Source organism: Nannobrachium achirus, assembly GCF_963921795.1.
Source record: "Nannobrachium achirus genome assembly, chromosome: 6".
NCBI lineage: Eukaryota > Metazoa > Chordata > Actinopteri > Myctophiformes > Myctophidae > Nannobrachium > Nannobrachium achirus.
This window is the reverse complement of record NC_137815.1, coordinates 53,919,934-53,940,397: the sequence shown is the minus strand read 5'-3', so window position 1 is coordinate 53,940,397 and position 20,464 is coordinate 53,919,934. Positions and strand designations below refer to the sequence as shown.

Genomic DNA, 20,464 nt, shown 5'->3' with positions numbered 1-20,464 from the left:
CAAAGTATAACGTCGTTGTCGGGTAGGGTTGCCAACTCCTAGAGTTTCAAATACGGGACACCTCATTATACTTCTGAGGAAAGTGGCGGCGTCTTCGAAAAATCTGGTATTTTCGGTTATAAAGTTGGCTAAAACGGGTATTTTCCTATATTAAATCATATTTTTCCTTTCACAATATTAATTCGGGTGTCTTTGGGCCACCTAACTATATTTTATTTCTCTCAATTTTCCAAAACATATAGGTCTACCTGGTTCTCATGTGCCCACTATCTGGTTACCCAACACTAGTTTAATTCTATTGGCATACAGTAATAACCATTAGGTTTTAAAAACAAAATCAACACATGCTTATGTTATTTCACATACCAGCCAGTCTGTGGTCGCTTTAGTTGGCAGACAAGACTACAGTAGTGCTCCCAGGAATACCATATATGCATGGCTTATTTTCTTGCTTTTTGCCCGACAGTGACGATAAATCAGGCTTAATTCACATGTCATGTCAAACACACCATCAGGTCATAAGTAAGTCAAGGCTGATCATTTTGATCATCTCTCCATTTAATACAGATGATATGAAACAAATGCAACAACCCTGTTTTACACACGCTGCTTCAGGTGAGCACCTCCCCGGATTGGCGGCTAAAATGATCCTACTAGTAATGCCTGGGTAAAGGAGTTACGTATTGTACACAATGTAGGTCACTTAAGATAGTATGTAACAAGTAAATAACTGGATTACAGGCCAGTGACACCTGATTTGTACTTAGTCGTCCACGGGTATCTCACGCCGAAAATAGACAATCTACAAGCTCACAGCTTGCGAACTTGTAGAGCTACGATCTTCGGCCCAAGACACGATGCATAACATCGTTGTCGGGTGGAAACCTTGTATGTCCAAAATCGTTGGTTTTGCATTTATAATTTTTTAAATGATTTAAACTAGTGAAAACAGACGATCTACAAGCAACGCGCGAGGCGTTGTGTGCTTGTACATCTGCTGTTTTCACTAATTTTGTGCGACGGCCTTGTATGATGAAGCAGGGCTTTACTTTGCGAAAGAATGTACACATTTGAAACTTGGAGATACGAGGTTTCCACCCGACAACGACGATAAGTATAAACCAGGCTTGACAATGAGTTGCAGTGCAGCAGTTCGCTGCAGCACACAGAAAGGAGAAAGAATCTTCAAACGTCACATGCACCACAACCCCAAAATGGCAGACATATTAGATAACTATCATATTTTTTCCCCCTCTCTCTCTCTCTTCTTTTCAGAGACCTGCCATATAGATGTAAAAAGCCCAAAATAAAAAAAGAGGCTGTCAATTGTTCATGTCCTTCCACAGCCCGGGGTTATCTCTAGAAAAGGTGTGTTGGAACGAGACCTAAAATAAAAAGGTGATGAAACTGCAATCCCTCCCAAAACACTTCCAGAAACCATTCCCCTGACCTGACACCCATATAACCTCTTTAATTATCTTCAATATTTACACTGATGTACACAAAATACACTCGAAAAGAGATTTTTTTTCCCCTTTCTTCCCCCGCAGTTTCTCAACATTTTTTTTCTTTTTTTTTGTTTGTAATCTTTTCGTACATTCCGAGCCATCAGGAAAAAACAAAACACTTAAAAAAGGTACGGACAAAAGAATGTTCACTTTGAGCGACAGCATTAGTTTGTCTTGTGGTTTCTATTCCAGAGTGAGTGTGACAGAACAGGCGGTGTGTGGTCAGCATGGGGTCACATGTCACATTTCAGTCAACACCAAACCAAGTTTGAAACTCATCAAAATAAAATCGAAAATCCTCTTTTTTTTTGTACTTTTTCTTTTTGTTATTTTTTATCAATTCATTTTATTGATCAACAGGCAAACAAGGGACAAGAAGCGAAAAAAATGAAAAGAAAGAAAGGTATGATTGGGCAGGGCTATATTGGAGGTGGTACTCTCTTATTTGTCACATTGGTTCTTTTTTATTATCTTGGTTATTATTTCTTTACAAAAAACAAAGTGGAGCGCCATCACGTGGCGGCATTGTTTCCTGATCGACTAACGCATGGTGGGGGTCTGTTGATGACTGGAGAAGGCTTGCAGGATTGTAGGGTGTGTGTGTGTGTGTGTGTGTGTGTGTGTGTGTGTGTGTGTGTGTGTGTGCGTGCGTGCGTGCGTGCGTGCGTGCGTGCGTGTGTGTGTTATTGAATACTGAGTGTGTGTACCGGATGTGTGTGCTTTGTGCAAGGACAGCAAGTACACTGTAAAATCCTAGGTGCTAATTTAACCCTTAATGGGTCCATTTCGTTAAATTTTTTCAATGAGAGTTGAATTTGCACTGAGGACTTGACTGTGTATGTGCGTGAGAGTGAGTGAGTGAGTCTGTGTGTGTGCGTGTGTGTGTGCGCACGTGTGCATGTGTATGTGCGTGTATGTGTGTTATGGGAGGTTTCACGTCAGTTCCACAATCACTGTGAGGACCAGCGCCATCCATGTCAGTCCAAGCATGTCCTTGCAAGACGCTCCATCTGAAAGAGCCACAGAAAAAAAAAAGGTCAGGTAATATAAAGACTTTGTTTCAACAATAGACCACCAAAGTCTGACGTCACTGCCGCTAGCAGGCGTTATTACCCGGGTTCACATTGTTATTAAGTGTACCTACCTGCCATGCAATGGCAAAACACTTATTGTATTCCGCCAGACTTAATTAGTTCAAAATGTTCTAGCAAATTTCGGCACATAATAACTGCCACACGATTTACGCCACCCCCGCAATATATATACACTAAAACGTGCGGCTCGGGCGGGAATGGTGTGCTATTACTTTTCTTTCCGATCCGCGTTACCATGGCGACATAATTCGCAAAAAAAAAAACAATGCCCAAAAACCCCATTAACTTTCAATGAAAAAAGAAACGTGATTTAAAACGCTCACACAACTTTGGAATTTTCCCGGCCAATAGGAACAAGCTGTAATTGCTTAAGCCCCGCCCCCACTGTCTTACTATCGGCTGGGCTTTAAGCAGCCATGACTCCAGTTCGCAGCATGGTACCGTCTCGAAACTTGGTGTGTGTACTTAGACAGCCAATAGGAATGATCTGTAATTGCATAAGCCCCGCCCCCTGTCTTCCTATTGGCTGGGCTTTAAACATAACTCCAGTTCCCAACATGTTACTGGTCTCAAACTCGGTGGGTGGTCCCACAGACCTAACGGCTAACCGCTAATGCTAACCACTACTTCTGTTAATGCTAATGCTAAAAATGCTAATGTTAATGCTAAAATAATAATGCTAATGTTAAAAAATGTTAATGCTAATGCTAAAATGCTAAAGCTAATGCTAATGATAAAAAGTGCTAATGTTAAAGCTAATGCTACAAATGCTAATATTTAAAATGCTAATGCTAATGTTAAAAATGCTAATGCTATTGCTAATGCTTAAAAAAAAATATGCTACACAATGCACACACTTAGCGAGCTGCAGGCACACTTCAAATGTCTTAGATATTTTCTTTTCTATTTTTTTGTATTGATATCCCCATTGAGGAATCTTAGATCACCTCATATAAGAACTGTGTTCCAAAAATAAACAAGCAAAAGAGCAAAAGCTTATCGGTACATAACCGATAACCGTTGTTAACTGAAATGTGTTAAAAAATGTGCTATTTTACCCAATTAAAAAGGGAAAACACATCAGTTTTTTTTACCCATAAAGCTCCCTATTTGCACAGTAAAAACAACAATACAACGAGGAGGAAGAAGAAGAAGAATATGATACAAATAAGAAATGTGTTTTTTTTTTCCAATACGGTAGGATTGACATAATCACATGTCTGTAATGTAATGCATCGGACTCACGAGCCCTAGGCTAGAACAGATTAACTACCAAAGTGTAAACACGCAAATGTAATAGTAGATTGTTTAGTAAATAATTGCACTGCAGTGTGTCTGTGTAAAGACGGCTGATGGATTTAACGTTCCACTCATCAACCGAAAGCTCACAGTCAGACAACTAGGCGGGCGCGACTAGTTTTGAGTTTGCAGATCGGATAAACCTGTCATCATCAACACCACGTAATCCTAGCAAGTTGTTTTTAAGCTCTTCTTTCCTCTTTAAAACAGAATCGGCGGTGACGGGGTCTGTTTTGGAAAATCCAATTTTCGCTGTTTGTTTCCTGGTGAAGAACAAGCTTGTGTCTCTGTCAGCGTGTGGAGGACAGCAACAGCATGCATGGATGTTACACTGACATTGGTGTCGGGGGCTTTACACAGATATGTGTGACCGCATCGCATAGTTGCATGGGTGATGATGTTCAGACATTGGTGTCTGGGAAAGATCTGTTGCCTTTTCTTTTTTTTTATTATTGGCGGCCATTCTGATGGCTTCATGCTTGGTCTTGTTGTTGTAGGCTTGTTGTTAATGTTAACACATGTGTGAGGAGGAGGTGACGCTATCACGCTGGAGTGGAGCGAGGCGCAAGCTAAGGCACGCGGCCCCCCCAAAGGACAAACGGCCGCGGACGATTATTCAAATTTCTTTTTCAAGTTCGAATCCCGTGCCATCGAACAAAGCTTCGAATATTCGATTTTTTGGGGTCAGCCCTACTGGATGATTTCTTTTTTTTTTAACACCGTTCTTATATGACGTGATCTAGAACAGCAGATCTACAAGCTCACAACGGCGACAACGCGTCGCTTCGTGCCACGTTGTGAGATTGTAGATCGGCTATTTTCACTACTTATGAGACATTTGTTTTCCAATTTATGGGATTTTTTAGACTTTTCTTTTGTTTATTAATAAAAAGCTTTGCAATTTTTTTCCAACTAAATGTTGGAAACAAAACATTAAGGGATACATAAAAATGTGTCCGTGACCCACAAATGGGTCCCGAACCAATGTTTGGGAACCAGTGTGGTAGCGTATGTAATAATAAGTAGCACATCTGCAGTGCTTGGAGCCATGGTCTTCCTACTCTCCCATTTGACACTTATAGACCCGTGGTCGGGTACGACACCTACTGGCTGACAAGTGGTATTTCCTGAATCTCAAAGGGAAACCAGCACACGTGGGTGTTCCGTCTCAGCTCATAGCTTATAAATCTTACGGATTACTGCTTAAAAAAAAAGAAAAAAGAAAAGGCAAGTGGACATTTATCCTGCTCACTAATAGCCTGTGGGGACTAGTTGCAAGGGGAAGGAGAGGGGGGTTATTGCACACACATAAACAGAGTAAACCAACACGGTATAACCCCAGCCGTCACTACTGGTCCCCCAGCAGCTGCAACCAAGCACTTAATGGCTCCGAGCCTTGCTCAAGGGCACTGACTAGCAGCAGTTGAGTAGGAAGGGCTGGGGCACTTTCTGTTCAGCTCCATCACCTCCACCAGCTGGTGCAGGGATTTAACCATGAACAGTGGTGTTATGTAGAAGTCCATTTACTCAAGTAGTGTAGGCAACTTAAAGGAGTAGTTCACCCCCAAAATGACTTTTTTTCTATTGATTTGTCACGCCATGGAGAGTAGAGTTCAATAATATTTTTAGTTTTTTGCATTCGCATTCCTAAGACAAAAATGTGATAACAATAAATTTACCCCCATTCGTTCTGGATGGGGACCCGTTTCGATCAATGGGGGTACATTTACTCGAATAAAATTTTTGTCTTAGGAATGTGACAAAAAACAAAACATATTATTGAACTCTACTCTCCATGGCGTGACTAATCAATAGAAAATAAGTCATTTTGGGGGTGAACTACTCCTTTAAGTACACTCAAGGTGGTTGCACACTGCTGCGTTTTTCGGGCCGAATATCGGAGTGAATTTCGGAGCACGCAAATAAAAAAATCAACCTCACGTTATGTCAATCACGTTTGCACACTGCCGCCCGTTTCGCGCACCACTCGGTCCCTTGCTCTCTCTATCTCTCTCTCTCTCCTTGCCCTGAAAAACGCATTTCGCAACGAAAAACGCAGCAGTGTGCAACCAGCTTTATACAGATCTTTTTAATTTACTGGAGTATTTCCAATTTTCAGTACTTTTACTTCTACTCCACTACATCTCAGAGGCAAATATTGTAACTTTAGTTAATGTGTAGATTTAGATTATCAATAGCCTACAAAACATACAGTAATCACTTCAGCCTTATACACATTTCGGCGATGCATTGTGAGCTTGTAGATCCGCTATTTTTATTGTGTGAAATGGGACATTCTGCATAATGAGTCCTTTCTACTTTTGGTACTTTAAGTACACGTTGATGCCAATACTTTTGTACTTTTAGAACAATTTGAATTCCGGACTTTTACTTGTAACAGAGTCTACATTTCTACATTGCAGTATTGATACTGCAATAAAAAATGTGAGTTACTTTTTCCACCACTGGTCATAATAGGCAAACATTCAGTTGTAGATTGGGTATTTTCAGGCAAAGATATTTAGTAAAGCGTGAAAAAAAGGAGGGGATCTAGTCTAGTCTGACCCTGGGGTCTCTGCTCTGGTCAACTTAAGTATAGGGTTCAAGTGGTCAAAGGAGTGGCTTTCTGACTTCAAGCATATCGTCACTGTCGGGCAGAAACCTTGTATCTCCAAGTTTCAAATTTGTATGTTTTTTCGTAAAGCCCTGCTTCACCATACTAGACTGTCGCACAAAATAGCAGATCTACAAGCACACAACTTGTGCTTGTAGATCGGCTATTTTCACTAGTTTAAGTCATTTTTAAAATGATAAATACAAAACGAACGGTTTTGTACATACAAGGTTTCCACCCGACAATGACGTTATGTAATGCTGCCCCACATTCATAGGAAAACAAAGAGGCCAGTGAATACACATTCATAAAAAAGGGTCCTGCACACTTTGTTCTGTTAAATCTAATTCAGGATGACGGCCGGATGGAGCATTATAAATGTTTCAGTTTTAAACTTAAAGGGTACACTCAGTACACAGTACCCAGCAAAAAGTATTTTGATACAAATTACGGGGTAAAAAAAATTATATCCAATACAAAAACTAAATATTGGTCTGAGAAATGTATTTGAGATACAAATACGTGTTTTGTATTTTATAAAATGCAAAATATAAAATGCCTATGTCAGAATTCCCCCGGAAACAATCTCTTTCGACCAATCACATGCAGCATAATTTCCTTGGGCGTATTTCCGCCAAATTCCGGTTATCTGTAGACATTCAACGGGCTAGGACTTGCCCAGCGTGCAACAAAGCCATTGCAGCCGGACAGCAAATGGACGTGTTTTTCTTTGGATAGAATTGTAATTTTGACAAAGATGACAACACAAACATCTTTTACCAAATGGACCAGCGAGGGTCTGGTTCCAGTATGCGTCGTTTACTGGTTAGCCGCGGAACTGACTGACTGACAGGGGTGGTCTTCCCCCACACGCGCCAGGGGAGGATCGGGCTGTTCAGCCATTAAGCGATCAGGCACGTGTGGGGCGACCTCTCGGGGCCATGTTCTACACTGATTTGACTTGCATGCAAGGCATGTCCGTGCCTCGCTCCGCGATCCGCGCCTCCACGCTGACCTGATTCTGTCCTTGCTGTGGCACACCTGCTCCTGTGCCTTCCCGGTAGCATTTGCATATTCAAATTGCATCCCTGAGATAGGGCTACAGAGAATGGTAAAAGAAGGGGGAAAAAAACTTAAAGAAAGAAAAATAGACAGACGAGAAGGGGAGGGAAGGAGACAGAGAGAGTCCGAGTTAACGAGAGGGGTGTGAGAGAGAGGGGAGTAGACAGACAGACAGACAGACAGACAGACAGACAGACAGACAGACAGACAGACAGACAGACAGACAGACAGACAGACAGACAGACAAAGTGACACAGAGAGAGAGAGAGAAAGGTGGGGGGTGGGCAGAGGACAAAGAGAGAGAGAAAAGGCACACAAACACGCAGTGAGAGAGAGGGGAGACGGGAAGAATGCCAGGGGTGAGAAAGAGAGACAGACAGACAGACACAGTCAGAGAGAGAAAAGGACAGAGACAGGGAGACAGCTAGAGGGAGAGACTTGAACACAGACAGAGGGCAGAAATGGACTAGCCTGGCCAGACTAATATCACTGCGTAGATATTGCCGAGGGCGATATAATGTTTTTTTTGCGATTCGTTTGGTTTCCAGGCTAGAAATGGACAGAGTCGGGGGCAAAGAGAGAAAAATGGACAAGAGAGATCAGAAGAGAAATATAGAATGAGAGAGAGAGAGAGAGAGAGAGGGAGAGAGAGAGAGAGAGAGAGAGAGAGAGAGAGAGAGAGAGAGAGAGAGAGGGAGAGAGTGAGAGAGAGGGCTGGTGACTATGGGACAGGAAAACAATGGTGAGATTGACAAATGCATATCGTTGTTGTGTAAATCTTGTATCTCCATATTTGATCTCTTTTTGTTTTTGTTTCCGTAAATGAATGCCCTATGTCAGTGGTTTTAAACCTTTTTGATATCAAGGCCCAATATGTATTTTTGTACCTTTTGATGAGATTTTGGTTTCATTTTACACTCACAAGAGTTAAAGATCTATATAGGGGTCCATTTGGTTACCAACTCTCCATCATTTAGCTGGGGACCACCTGGAATCCCCTCAAGGACCACTGGTGGTCCCCGGACCACTGTTTGAGAACCACAGCCCTATATCATACTCCATCATATCAGGCAGTGTCGTGCAAAGTAGCTAAAATAGCCTATATCGCCTACACAAGCTCACAATGCATCGCATTGCTAAAAAGACAGCCTAGAAAACATGCCAAAAATAGGGATGCCAGCTTGAAAGTGGTTATGTTTGTCTGTGGGTTTTATGAATATTTAAACAAGGAAAAGTATTAACAAGAGCTTGTGGTTAAATCATATCGTCGTTGTCGTCTGGAAACCTCGTATCTCCAAGTTTCAAATGTGTATGTTCTTTCGCAAAGTAAAACCCTGCTTCATCATACAAGGCCGTCGCACAAAAGTAGTGAAAACAGCCGATCTAGCACACAACGCCTCGCACCGCGAGGTGTTGTGTGCTTGTAGATCGGCTGTTTTCGCCAGTTTATTTAATTTTTTTAAATGATAAATAGGCCTACAAACGGTTTTGGACATACAAGGTTTCTGCCCGACAACGACGATATATACACTGGATCCATTGGAATACAGGTTCTTTTTTTCCTTTTCGTCAAAAGTAGTGGTTTTAGACAGTATTGTGGCTTTGTACTTTTGTACAGCAATGACATAGTACAGAAAGAGAGAGAAGAGAGGAAAAAGAACTGAGGAGTAGGAGTAGGAGAGAGAGAGAGAGAGAGAGAGAGAGAGAGAGAGAGGGTACAGTGTGGCTGTCACATCCCTCTGCGGCTTCCGCAGTTTTACATACGATAATCTGAGCAACCACAAATAAGCCACCGCAGCGACGTGCACGGAACACGCCTAATCTCACACTGCACCACAACCTACAGGAGCGCCGATTCGCTAGCCTAGTAAACTGACTCCTCCCATCTTCAGTTCGAATCATTCGAATGAAGGCAGGAAGGGAGACTGGTTTACGAGGCTACCGATTCGCTACCAGGGAGGATTGACGCACAGACCCAGCCAACCCCTCCGAACGTCATCACCGGTGATTCTGTGACTGAATCATCCGCACGTTTTGGAACGCTGCGTTTACTCAGGACCGAGCGACTGACGTCTTTGATCAAGTGACGGTCAGCGTTGATGTGCACGGCACAATCATTTCTGACACACTGAACCAGGGGTGTCACAAGGGGGGGGGAGGGGGGGGGGGGGGGGGGGGGGGGGGGGGACTGAGTTACTAGGGCCCAAGGTGGAGGGGCCCAAGTAACTTTAGCTATTGAAAAATAGCAGATATACAAGCTCACAGCCGCACTGCGAGCTTGAAGATCTGCTATTTTTGAAAAGTCGTGAAAATGTGTGCAAATCTTTGAATATGTATTTTTTAAGCTAACATTTGTAACTCAAATTTTGCTTCTGGGGGGTCCCTGGAACTAAATATTTTGAGATGGTGGTCCGTGGCCAAAAACACATCATCTTGGGGGGTCCTTGACATGAAAAAGCTTGAGAACGACTGACATGGAAACATAGGTTTCTTGCACGCATTTTCTCATTTTTTCAAAAATAGCAGATCTACGAGCTTGTATATCTGCTATTTTTCAATAGTTAACATTCATGGGGGGCCCACGGTGAATCCTTGTACCCAGGGCCCAGAATTTGGTCTGACGCCCCTGCACAGAACGGACTTATGTGTGACATTTTGCAATCAACATCACAGCTCGCGTGACTCATACCCGACAAACAGAATGATCATTACGATTCCAAAACAGGAATCCGTCAACACAGACAGACAGACAGTGTGCCAGCTGTTTCAACGGCTGCAATACTTACTGCTCTTGTTCTGTATGTTCTTCATCATGCTTGGATTTTCTGTCAGAGACAAAGAGAAAAGGGAAACTGTCAGATGGCATTACCAAATAAAAGGAGAAAAGTTAAAACCATTACAAAGAAGCTGAAACGTGTGTAAGTAGTTACTGGATCAAGAAAAGGATGCATTAGGGCAGGGGCGAAACTAGCGCTATGCAGCCGACGCTATGCGCATCAGGGGCACACGCTGACACGCAGGTTGGAGGAAAAAAAATCTAATAACAATGTATACAGACAGAGCCGCTGTTCTGTCCAGTGTGACACTGTCTGCTGCTTCTATTTCCTGTAGTAGGCAGCTAGCCGGCTACCATTTGGCTGCTGCTGACACAGGCTGAAGAGACGTTCTGACTTCTGAGTAAAAACAACACCTCGGGCATTATGGAATATAAAGTTTCAACAAGACTTTGAGGCAACAGTTAATATTTGTCATGCGCTCTGAAACCAAGACAATGTGAAATATGGAACATTGTTGTTGTTGAGGGGCACTTGGTGAAAATCTCGCATCGGGGCACGCCGGGAGCTAGTTTCGCCACTGCATTAGAGTTTTCTGTCTGTCTGTCTGTCTGTCTGTCAGTCTCTCTATACTGTACATCCACCCCCCTTTCTCAGTCTCTCTCATTTCTACATTGCAAATAACAAGTCTTGAGTCTGTTGTTGTGTCTTCATTAACAAGTCAGCTTGCTTGAGGTAGCCACCGTTGAGGACCACGTGTGTTAAATGACTTTCTTTCTTCTATCAATTACTCACCCCATGGAGAATCAAATTTATGGATATTTTTTTTTGTTTTTGTCCTTCCTAAACCAATCATTTCTCTTTGTGCCTCCATAGGGAACAAAGCAGGCTCTTTGTGTGTCCATTGGGAACCACTGCTGGTCATCAAATTATTATATAAGGGTGAGTAATCAATAGATGGTTATTATTTCTTTACAAAGTGGAGCGCCATCATGTGGCGGCATTGTTTCCTGATCGACTAATGCATGGGGGGTTTGATGACTAGAATAGAAGTTCAAGAATACAAGTTCTGTCTGGGATGGCCGGATTTGAATCAATCTAAAATGTGGATGAGTTGTAGGTTGCCACAAATACTGTAGATACACACAATTCGGGTTCAAGTTAAAGATCAAGGTTACAATCAAGATCACGGTTAAAATTGAGAGACTATGGGCCGATTTTCATGAAACCTGGTGGGAATGATCAGCGGACTGCCCAAAAAGATGATCATGTTTTTTGTTGAAAAGGTCAAAGACAAGGTCACAGTAAATAGGCATATCTCAAGGCGAGAGGTGAAATATGTTTTTCAAGACTGGCAAAAAACCAAAACCCAAACCCCCCCCCCACACACACACACACACACGCACACGCACACGCACACACACACACACACACACACACACACACACACACACACACACACACACAAACAGCGAGATGAGTGAGTGAATAACTGAGCCTGTGAGTGAATGAATGAAAACGCTAGTGCAGAGGCGTCAATTGGGTATGGCAAGCTATGGCAGCTGACATACCTTGGCTACAGGGGGGAAATAATAAAATGTACTGTAATCGTGCCTGTTGCTAAGGTATGGCAACATGACTGGTGTCTTGCACGCGCGCACGTGCAAGACACCAGTCATGTTGCCATACCTTAGCTTTTTCTGAACTAATGCCGCTGCGCTAGTGGATAAGCATAGAGGAGGAACAAAGCAGGGGACGAAAGACAAAGCGAGAGAGACAGACAATGAAACAGAGAGAGAGCCAGCGAGAGCAAATGGGAAAATAGTGATGTCTGACATAGGTCGTGGCGTTCTAATGAAGCTGAACTCCTAAGTCGCTAAAGCTGGTGCTAAATGACATGTCCCCGCAGAGCAGGGCTGCTGCTATTAATGGAACAGGGACCACGGCGCTCTCTCTGCCAGAGCTGCCAGAACACTTCCTCAACAGCAGTGGAGGGACCTGGCAACAACCACAGCGCGCGAGAGAGAGAGAGGGAGGCGGTGTGGGGAAAGAAAAGAGTTTTGAGAAAAACGAACTACCTTCTCTATACTAAGTAGTACCGACGTCTAGCCTGCACTGTGAGTTCGACTCTGACAATTTGGGTTTTTCTTTTTTTTGCTCTTGGTGGAGAGCACGAGGTCTTGAAGGGTATTAGCACCCCACTCGGCTTATATTTGGTCTGACTACTTTTGGGACCGCAGCCTCCTTACCAGGGCCAGGCACGTGCACACATCAAAGGGGGCTTGAGCCCCTGCCCTTTTATCCGTTTTTAAAAAGTGTCCTCTCCAGACCATGAATGCAGTTTTTACTATGGTGAAAGAAATGCGAATGCCCTCTTTCCATGCCATTCCTGAAGGCAGCATTCAAGAGAATTGCCTTGTCCAAACTCTCCTGATCTTGAATGCAGCATCTTATGCTGAAAGAATTGCCCTCTCTGTGTAGAAATCCATGCCGTTACACCACATCTCCAGTATTGACTTGATTATGCTTAGTTTAGTGTGGTATCAAGTACCGAAAATAGCCGACCTCCAAGCTCGCAACGCGTTGTGAGCTTGGAGGTCTGCTATTTTCAATATTTTCACCAAAAGACCCTTTTAGAAATGTCAGCCCCTGCCTCATCTAACATTCTCTGCACGTCCCTGCTCCTTACAGTAAGATGTGAGCAGCTGTGTAGCACACAGGAAAATCCTCCATTTGTGTTACAAATGAATCAATGTATGAAGCTTTTGTTAGACTAAGTCGGCGCTGATTGAGCAGAAAACCTGTGTGTAGTATGTGTGTGTGTGTGTGTGTGTGTGTGTGTGTGTGTGTGTGTGTGGGGCTGTGTGTGACAGCGTACACACTGTACAGTACATGTTCAAGGCAGTGTGAATTATCCATATTTATGCGCATACACATTTATCTCTATAAGACACACAGATTTGCATCATGCCTCCGCCTCACAGGTCCATGCGTGTGCGAAGCGTGTGCAGGTGAGTGAGTGGTGTGTCACCGCCCGCCTCCCTACAGCCGCCTCACTTCACGTTAATCAAGAGGGTATTATCACTGGAGGTGGCTAGAGATGAACATCATCAAGACATGAACGCCATTCTCCGAGCATCGAGGCTAGAGCGCCTCAATAGCAAGCCGTCATTATGCTCGATTATTTCTGATGATGTATGAAGTACGCCAAACAATCTGTCAAGTGAGCCCCCCTTCCCACCCCTTCCCTGCACTCTGTCTCTCACTCTCTCTCTCCATCTTCCTCTTCTCCTCCCTGGGAGAGATAGAGGTGTCTCATCTCAAGGCCGCTGGGGGGTGTGGGGTGGCGGTCAATGTAATCAGGGGCGTCACAAGGGGGGGGAAGTGTGGCTGAGTTACCAGGGCCCAAGGTGGAGGGGCCTGGAATTATTTTATACTTTAGTAGCTATTGAAAAATTGCAGATCTACAAGCTCACAGTGTGGCACTCGGTGCCACACTGTGAGTGCAAGTCATGAAAATGTGTGCAAATCTTTGAATATATTTGTTTTTTAAGCGAACATTTGTAACTCAAATATAGCTTTTGGGGGGGGTTCCTGGAACGAAATATTTTGAGATGGGGGTGAGCACCACTGACATAGAAACAGGGTTTTCAACAAAACCTTAGAAGGATTTGAAATATTCAGACTTCACACAAATTCTTCAAGATTTTTCAAAAATAGCAGATCTACAAGCTCGCAGCGCGGCACTCTGTGCCATGCTGTGAGCTTGTATATCTGCTATTTCTCAATAGTTAATAAAGCACAAAATGTGAGTGAATCCTTGTACCCAGGGCCCAGAATTTGATACGACACCCCTGAATGTAATCACCATTCACTTCTCTTAAGCGTGAACGTGGAAAGACAGACAGATGGGCCATGCTAGGCACACAGCCGATGACACCTGAGGGGGCACTGGGAGTGCTAAACAGAACATTAGCGCTCCTCCTATAGCAAAACGCCTCACAGGGCAACACCCGCGTGTCGTGGCATTTTCCCAACCTGAAGGTGCGCTCATACTATGCCTCGCCCATCAATCTGTATATGATACAGTATAGTGTCAGGTCTTTAATTTTGTCATGATTATTCCTATTTTGTACATTAAATGATGCGCAATTGCTCTCAAACATGGCAATGAGGGTCGATGGCTTTCCAAGGCTACACACAGGTTGGTGCTGCATGGTTTCCTCCGCCATCGGTGTATGAATGCGTGTGTGTGAATGGGCGGATGTAATGCACAGTCTATGTAAAGCACTTTGGATAAAGGTGCAATATAAATGCACCATTTACCATTTTATTTACCACAAAGTGTGTGTGTGTGTGTGTGTGTGTGTGTGTGCGTGCGTGCGTGCGTGCGTGCGTGCGTGCGTGCGTGTGTGCGTGTGTGTGTGCATGTGTGCTTCAATAGCAAAACTGTGTTTCCTTGACTACAACTGCTAAGAACGTTATTAAGAGAGGATGTTTAGTTTACATAGAGGCATTTGACTGGTATCCTTTTCTTTGAAGCACTAAACTGTTAAAGGGGGATGAAACCCTTCGGCAGAATTTTGGTTTTCTGTGTCTGGTTTAAAACGACAGACGCACTGGTCCCTCCTCAACATTTTAGTCTTTAGCTTTTATTTGTTGACAAAATTGTCAATGCATTTAGTCTTAGTTTTAGTCATCATAGCATTTTTCTTTCTTTAGTTTTCGCCAGTGAAAAAAGGTAGTTGACAAATGTTTTTCATCATAGTTCGTGCAGAGGCTCTGGGCACACCCAGGTCTGTTGAGAGAGACAGGTAGAGAGAGAGAGCGAGAGAGAGAGAGAGAGAGAGAGAGAGAGAGAGAGAGAGAGAGAGGGAGAGGGAGAGAGAGAGAGACAGACAGACAGACAGACAGACAGACAGACAGACAGACAGACAGAGAGAGAATTGGCACGCTCTGTGTTTACTAGCCTGCAATATTTTTTACCCTTCTCTAAAATTTAACCTGAACTTTCAAACGACTCAATCAGAGTTTCATTCCCCTTCAAGGGAACGTCCTTTCAGCCAAACAGAAGTGTGTGTGTGTATGTGTGTGTGTGTGTGTGTGTGTGTGTGTGTGTGTGTGTGTGTGTGTGTGTGTGTGTGTGTGTGTGTGTGTGTGTGTTTTAATTAAATTGGTTGACAGAGGCCTCCATAGCTCTGATTGGCTGCAAAGAGCCAGGTGTTGTGGCGGCTGCCATAGTAAACACATGCAGTGCAGCAGGGCACACAGATGTAATAGTCACTCAGCAATCAAACTCCCACATCAACAAAAGCAAACTAATGGCTTAAGGGTTCAGATAAATACCACATGATTCAGGGCAAAGCAGGGGATTTTCCACTGCTTTATTAACACAATACATCATGTGACAGTGACACGTGCCAAAAATTGCAGATCTACAACCTCACAATGCGTTACATCAATTAGTAGTCTAGCAGAGGAAGAAAGAATATGTGAATACTGTGATCTGGGTGAAGTAGAAAACGAAATACATTTTATTTTAAAAAAAGAGAAGGAGGATCCGAGCACTCAAAAAATAAAAATCACACCCGTGTGAAGTGGAGCTGTGTGTGTGTGTGTGTGTGTGTGTGTGTGTGTGTGTGTGTGTGTGTGTATTGCAGTTGATGCTCAGGGCAGGCTAGACTCAACGGCACCTCTCTGGTCACCCAGGATCATGTGTACCGATTTTTGTGACATTTGACGAAAATATGTAGGAAAAGGAGCAAAAAGTGTGTTTTGGAGAAAATTCAAGATGGCGGAAAATCTATCCTGACGCAAATGGGCGTGGCCTATATGGGGAGATGCGTCTTGACCCAAGGAATCCAGGGAAAAAAATATTTTTAATTTTTCGACCTACGGTTCAAGAGTTACGAGACAAGTAGGCCGTTATAGCGCCACCATGAGGCAGAGTGGAAATGCTTTTGGGGATTCGTTGAGTATGCCACCCCCGACCTGTGGTTGAAATTCAGTGTTGACTGGACCTTTTGTTTGTGATTTATGGCTATTGTTTGCAAAACGGGCCCCTCCCGCTAACTTTGGAAGCCCGTTACGAACGAACGGAATGGACTATCGCAATATCCCTTGAGTATGTTCATTGCATAGGTTCATAGATCATGTGTACCGGTTTTTAAGACATTTGAAGAAAATATGTAGGAAAAGGAACAAAAAGTGTGTTTTGGAGAAAATTCAAAATGGCGGAAAATCTATCCTGGCGCAAATGGGCGTGGCCTATATCGGGAGATGCGTCTTGACCCAGGGAATCCAGGGTAAAAATAATTTTAATTTTCCGACCTACGGTTCAACAGTTATAGGCCAAAACGTAAACTGGGCTGTTATAGCGCCACCATGAGGCCAAATGACACAATTATTTTTTATTTAATCCTTGAAATCATTATGAACCTCCTCTCCAAGTCTTGAAACTGTAGCCCCTATGGTTTGCGAGAGACAAATAATTGAATGTGAGTTTTTGCGATTCCCATTATAAGTCAATGGGAAAAATTAATTCACTAATAAATTAATATCAATTAAACTATTGAACCTTTCTCTTAGCAAGTTACTAGCCCACCATTCCCAAGTAAGCCGGTCGATTTGACATATGGCGTGAGTGTGTGGTGGCAAAACTGTGGGACTAGTAGCGTGCCGAAGTTTAGGAAGTTCAGGCTACATACAGACACACACACAGACACACAGACAGACAGACCCACACGGCCACGTATAGGGAGCCTGTGCTTCACACAGCTCCAAAAATATATGCCCTGATGAAGACCCCGAGAGGGTCGAAACATGTCGGCTTTTATTATGTCTTGAAATAAAGTACACTGCTTTTACGTCCGTTCCCCTCCTTTTTATTTTTTGAGTGCTCGGATCCTCCTTCTCTTTTTTCAAGTTTTATCCCACTGATCCTGGTAGCACCCGCCACACGTTTTTGGAGCTGTGTGAAGCACAGGCTCCCTATACGTGGCCGTGTGGGTCTGTGTGTCTGTCTGTCTGTGTGTGTGTGTGTCTGTATGTAGCCTGAACTTCCTAAACTTCGGCACGCTACTAGTCCCACAGTTTTGCCACCACACACTCGCGCCATATGTCAAATCGACCGGCTTACTCGGGAATCGTGGGCTAGTAACTTGCTAAGAGAAAGGTTCAATAGTTTAATTGATATTAATTTATTAGTGAATTAATTTTCCCCATTGACTTATAATGGGAATCGCAAAAACTCACATTCAATTATTTGTCTCTCGCAAACCATAGGGGCTAGAGTTTCAAGACTTGGAGAGGAGGTTCATAATGATTTCAAGGATTAAATAAAAAATAATTGTGTCATTTGGCCGCATGGTGGCGCCATAACACCCCACTTTACGTTTTGGCCTGTAACTCTTGAACCGTAGGTCGGAAAATTAAAAATATTTTTTCCCTGGATTCCTTGGGTCATGACGCATCTCCCCATATAGGCCACGCCCATTTGCGCCATGATAGATTTTCCGCCATCTTGAATTTTCTCCAAAACACACTTTTTGCTCCTTTTCCTACATATTTTCTTCAAATGTCACAAAAATCGGTACACATGATCCACACACACACACACACACACACACACACACACACACACACACACACACACACACACACACACACACACACACACACACACAGCTCCACTTCACACGGGTGTGATTTTTAACTTTGCTGGTACCTCCTGAGCACCTAGTTTTTCTTGTTCTCTGCTTTACATTTTATTTTATTTTGTCCTTTGTATCATGACTTGAGAGAACGTTTATTTAAAAAAGTAACCGTGATCTTAACTTAATAGAGTATGAGAATGGTGACTTAATGACATTTCTTTTTGATCATGTATTTGCATTTGCGGAATATCTCTTTAAAGCGTGGGATAGGAGGAGAAGGTTGCCCTAATGATGAATTTAAATGTTTATCTTTATTCTATGTGCACACAGTATTTGATGTGTCTGATAATCCCATATGGGATGAGTCAAATATTTGTCCAGACAAGGAAATAAAATATTCATTCATTCATTCATTCATTCATTCATTCATTCAATGTAGATTGGCTGTAAATAGATTCCAGATTGTAGCTAGCCTTACAGATTGTCTGTTTTCAGCACAAGATACTGTTGTATGACAAATTATAAATTAGGCTTAACACTGTTAGTACAAGAGATTATTTCATTCTGTCATGTGTCTTTGATGTGAAAATTAGAACAGCACAACTACATGACAATGGCATAGCTGGTGAATCCCCTCACCGCAGAACACAGTCATTATTCACTCATACAATGAGCCTCAAAAGGACTGAATTGTTGTGCTAATTAGTAATAAAATGTCTTATCAATCACATTCTGAGTTGTATTAATAATTCATATCGCAAAGTGGCCAGTTGAATTTCCTAAGTATATTTTAATTAGGCCTATGTCTATTATTACATCATTATTTCTAAAGATATTTTAGATTCAAAAATGGATACTGTAGATTGTTCGCTTTCTGTGACACTTAAATGTGCAATTGTGTAAGTGTTGTGGGTATTTGTCTCAAGGTAAGAAAAAAGTAAATGGAAAGAAAAGGAAAAAAGGCAGTCTTGGTCAAATATGGAGGGACATCACGGCAGGACGGTGGATGTAATGTCATGGTTTCAGAAAATATGAAAGATTATTCGCTGAATTCAATCAATCAATCAATCAATCAATCAATCAATCAATCAATCAATCAATCAATCAATCACTAAGTGTGAAAGATATTCTGTGATTTAATTCCTTGGCTATTTGAAAATAGCCAATTTTCATATACAAGCTCAGCCTGTTGATCTTCTACAATTGTTTAGTTCGGGATTTCAGAACCACGTTCCCCCAAGGTTAACATGCAGTTTAATACACTGGAATCAAATTCAACATAAACTACAGTACTACCATTTCTGAAAGAAAAACACCAGAGGGAGGAGGGTAAACATTGTTATATTATATAACATTAGCGTGAAGTCAAAGGGACCCATGGGTGAAAGCAACTCACTCTGTTGTGATCCATTGGACGGTGACTAAATCCGAACCGTGTAATGTCCATAGGCTCCTATATTGCGCTACAAAGAAACAGCTTTATCTCGGAATCTTTCTCCAAAAATGCTTCGATCGCCGCTTTTTTTTTACGCCGACACTGGTCAGCAGCGGTTAGGATTTTAGATTTCCGTGTAAAAGGTAAACACCCCGGTCGAAATTGCTGGCACTCTACGTTTGGATAATTACAAAAAATAAAAGCACCTATGAAGTGTTCGGTCCTGGCACAAAATATTTTCTGATGGGCGTCCATGACCAAATACATTAACTTGCGGGTCCTCCATGATATGAAACTGTTTGAGAACCAGTGCTGTAAAGCAGTGGTTCTCAACCTGTGGGTCGGGACGCCCAGGGGGGTCCCTAAATTTATTTTGGGGGGTCCCCAGATGATGAACTTAATGTGAAACATTGTTCATCGTGAGAAAACAGACCAACATAAAGTGTATAGAGGGTATCTGCACATTTCTAAAGTGACAATTTAAGGACTTTTTAATACTGACAAATTATACATTGGTCAGGCATTGCGAGGTATTGTGAGCATGTAGATCGGCTATTTTCACAATAGAACTGTGTTATACAAAATGTAATGCCTCAACTCGTAGTGCTCGTCAAAGTGGGGGGGGGGGGGTCCCCAGTTAATATATGATTATTTTGGGGGTTGTGGTCTGAAAGCGTTGAAGACCCCTGCTGTAAAGAACCAAAAACAAAAGAACAAGCACATCATGACGTACCAAAGACTATGAGGCGAGTGTGCGTGTCGGTGGAGCCCAGAGGATTCTGGGCCGTGCAGCGGTACATGGAGCCGTTGAGCTCGGCCGGCACTCTCTCCAGTATGAGCTCCCGGCCATCCTTCTCGTTGCTCCCGTCCAGCAGGCGGCCCCCGACCCGCGTCCAGGTGAACAGGGGCTCCGGGAACACCTCGTTCTATCAACGCCCCGTGCACAGGTGGGACGAAGACCAACAGGAACACAACGAGGTTGAGTGACAGAGAGAGAGAGAGAGATACACAGACAGACAGACA

General features: G+C 43.0%; 1 protein-coding gene across 1 annotated transcript in view; it reads right to left on the bottom strand.

Annotated features, from left to right (window-relative positions):
• Positions 1-2,441: 2,441 nt before the first annotated feature.
• Positions 2,442-20,464, bottom strand: part of igsf21a (immunoglobin superfamily, member 21a) — a gene marked incomplete at both ends in the record, with an annotated part of 328,063 nt that continues 310,040 nt past the window's right edge. The window contains 3 exons of the mRNA XM_080728598.1: positions 2,442-2,518; positions 10,364-10,402; positions 20,175-20,367. Coding sequence (XP_080584724.1) covers positions 2,442-2,518; positions 10,364-10,402; positions 20,175-20,367 — 309 coding nt within the window. The remainder of the gene's footprint in view (positions 2,519-10,363; positions 10,403-20,174; positions 20,368-20,464) is intronic.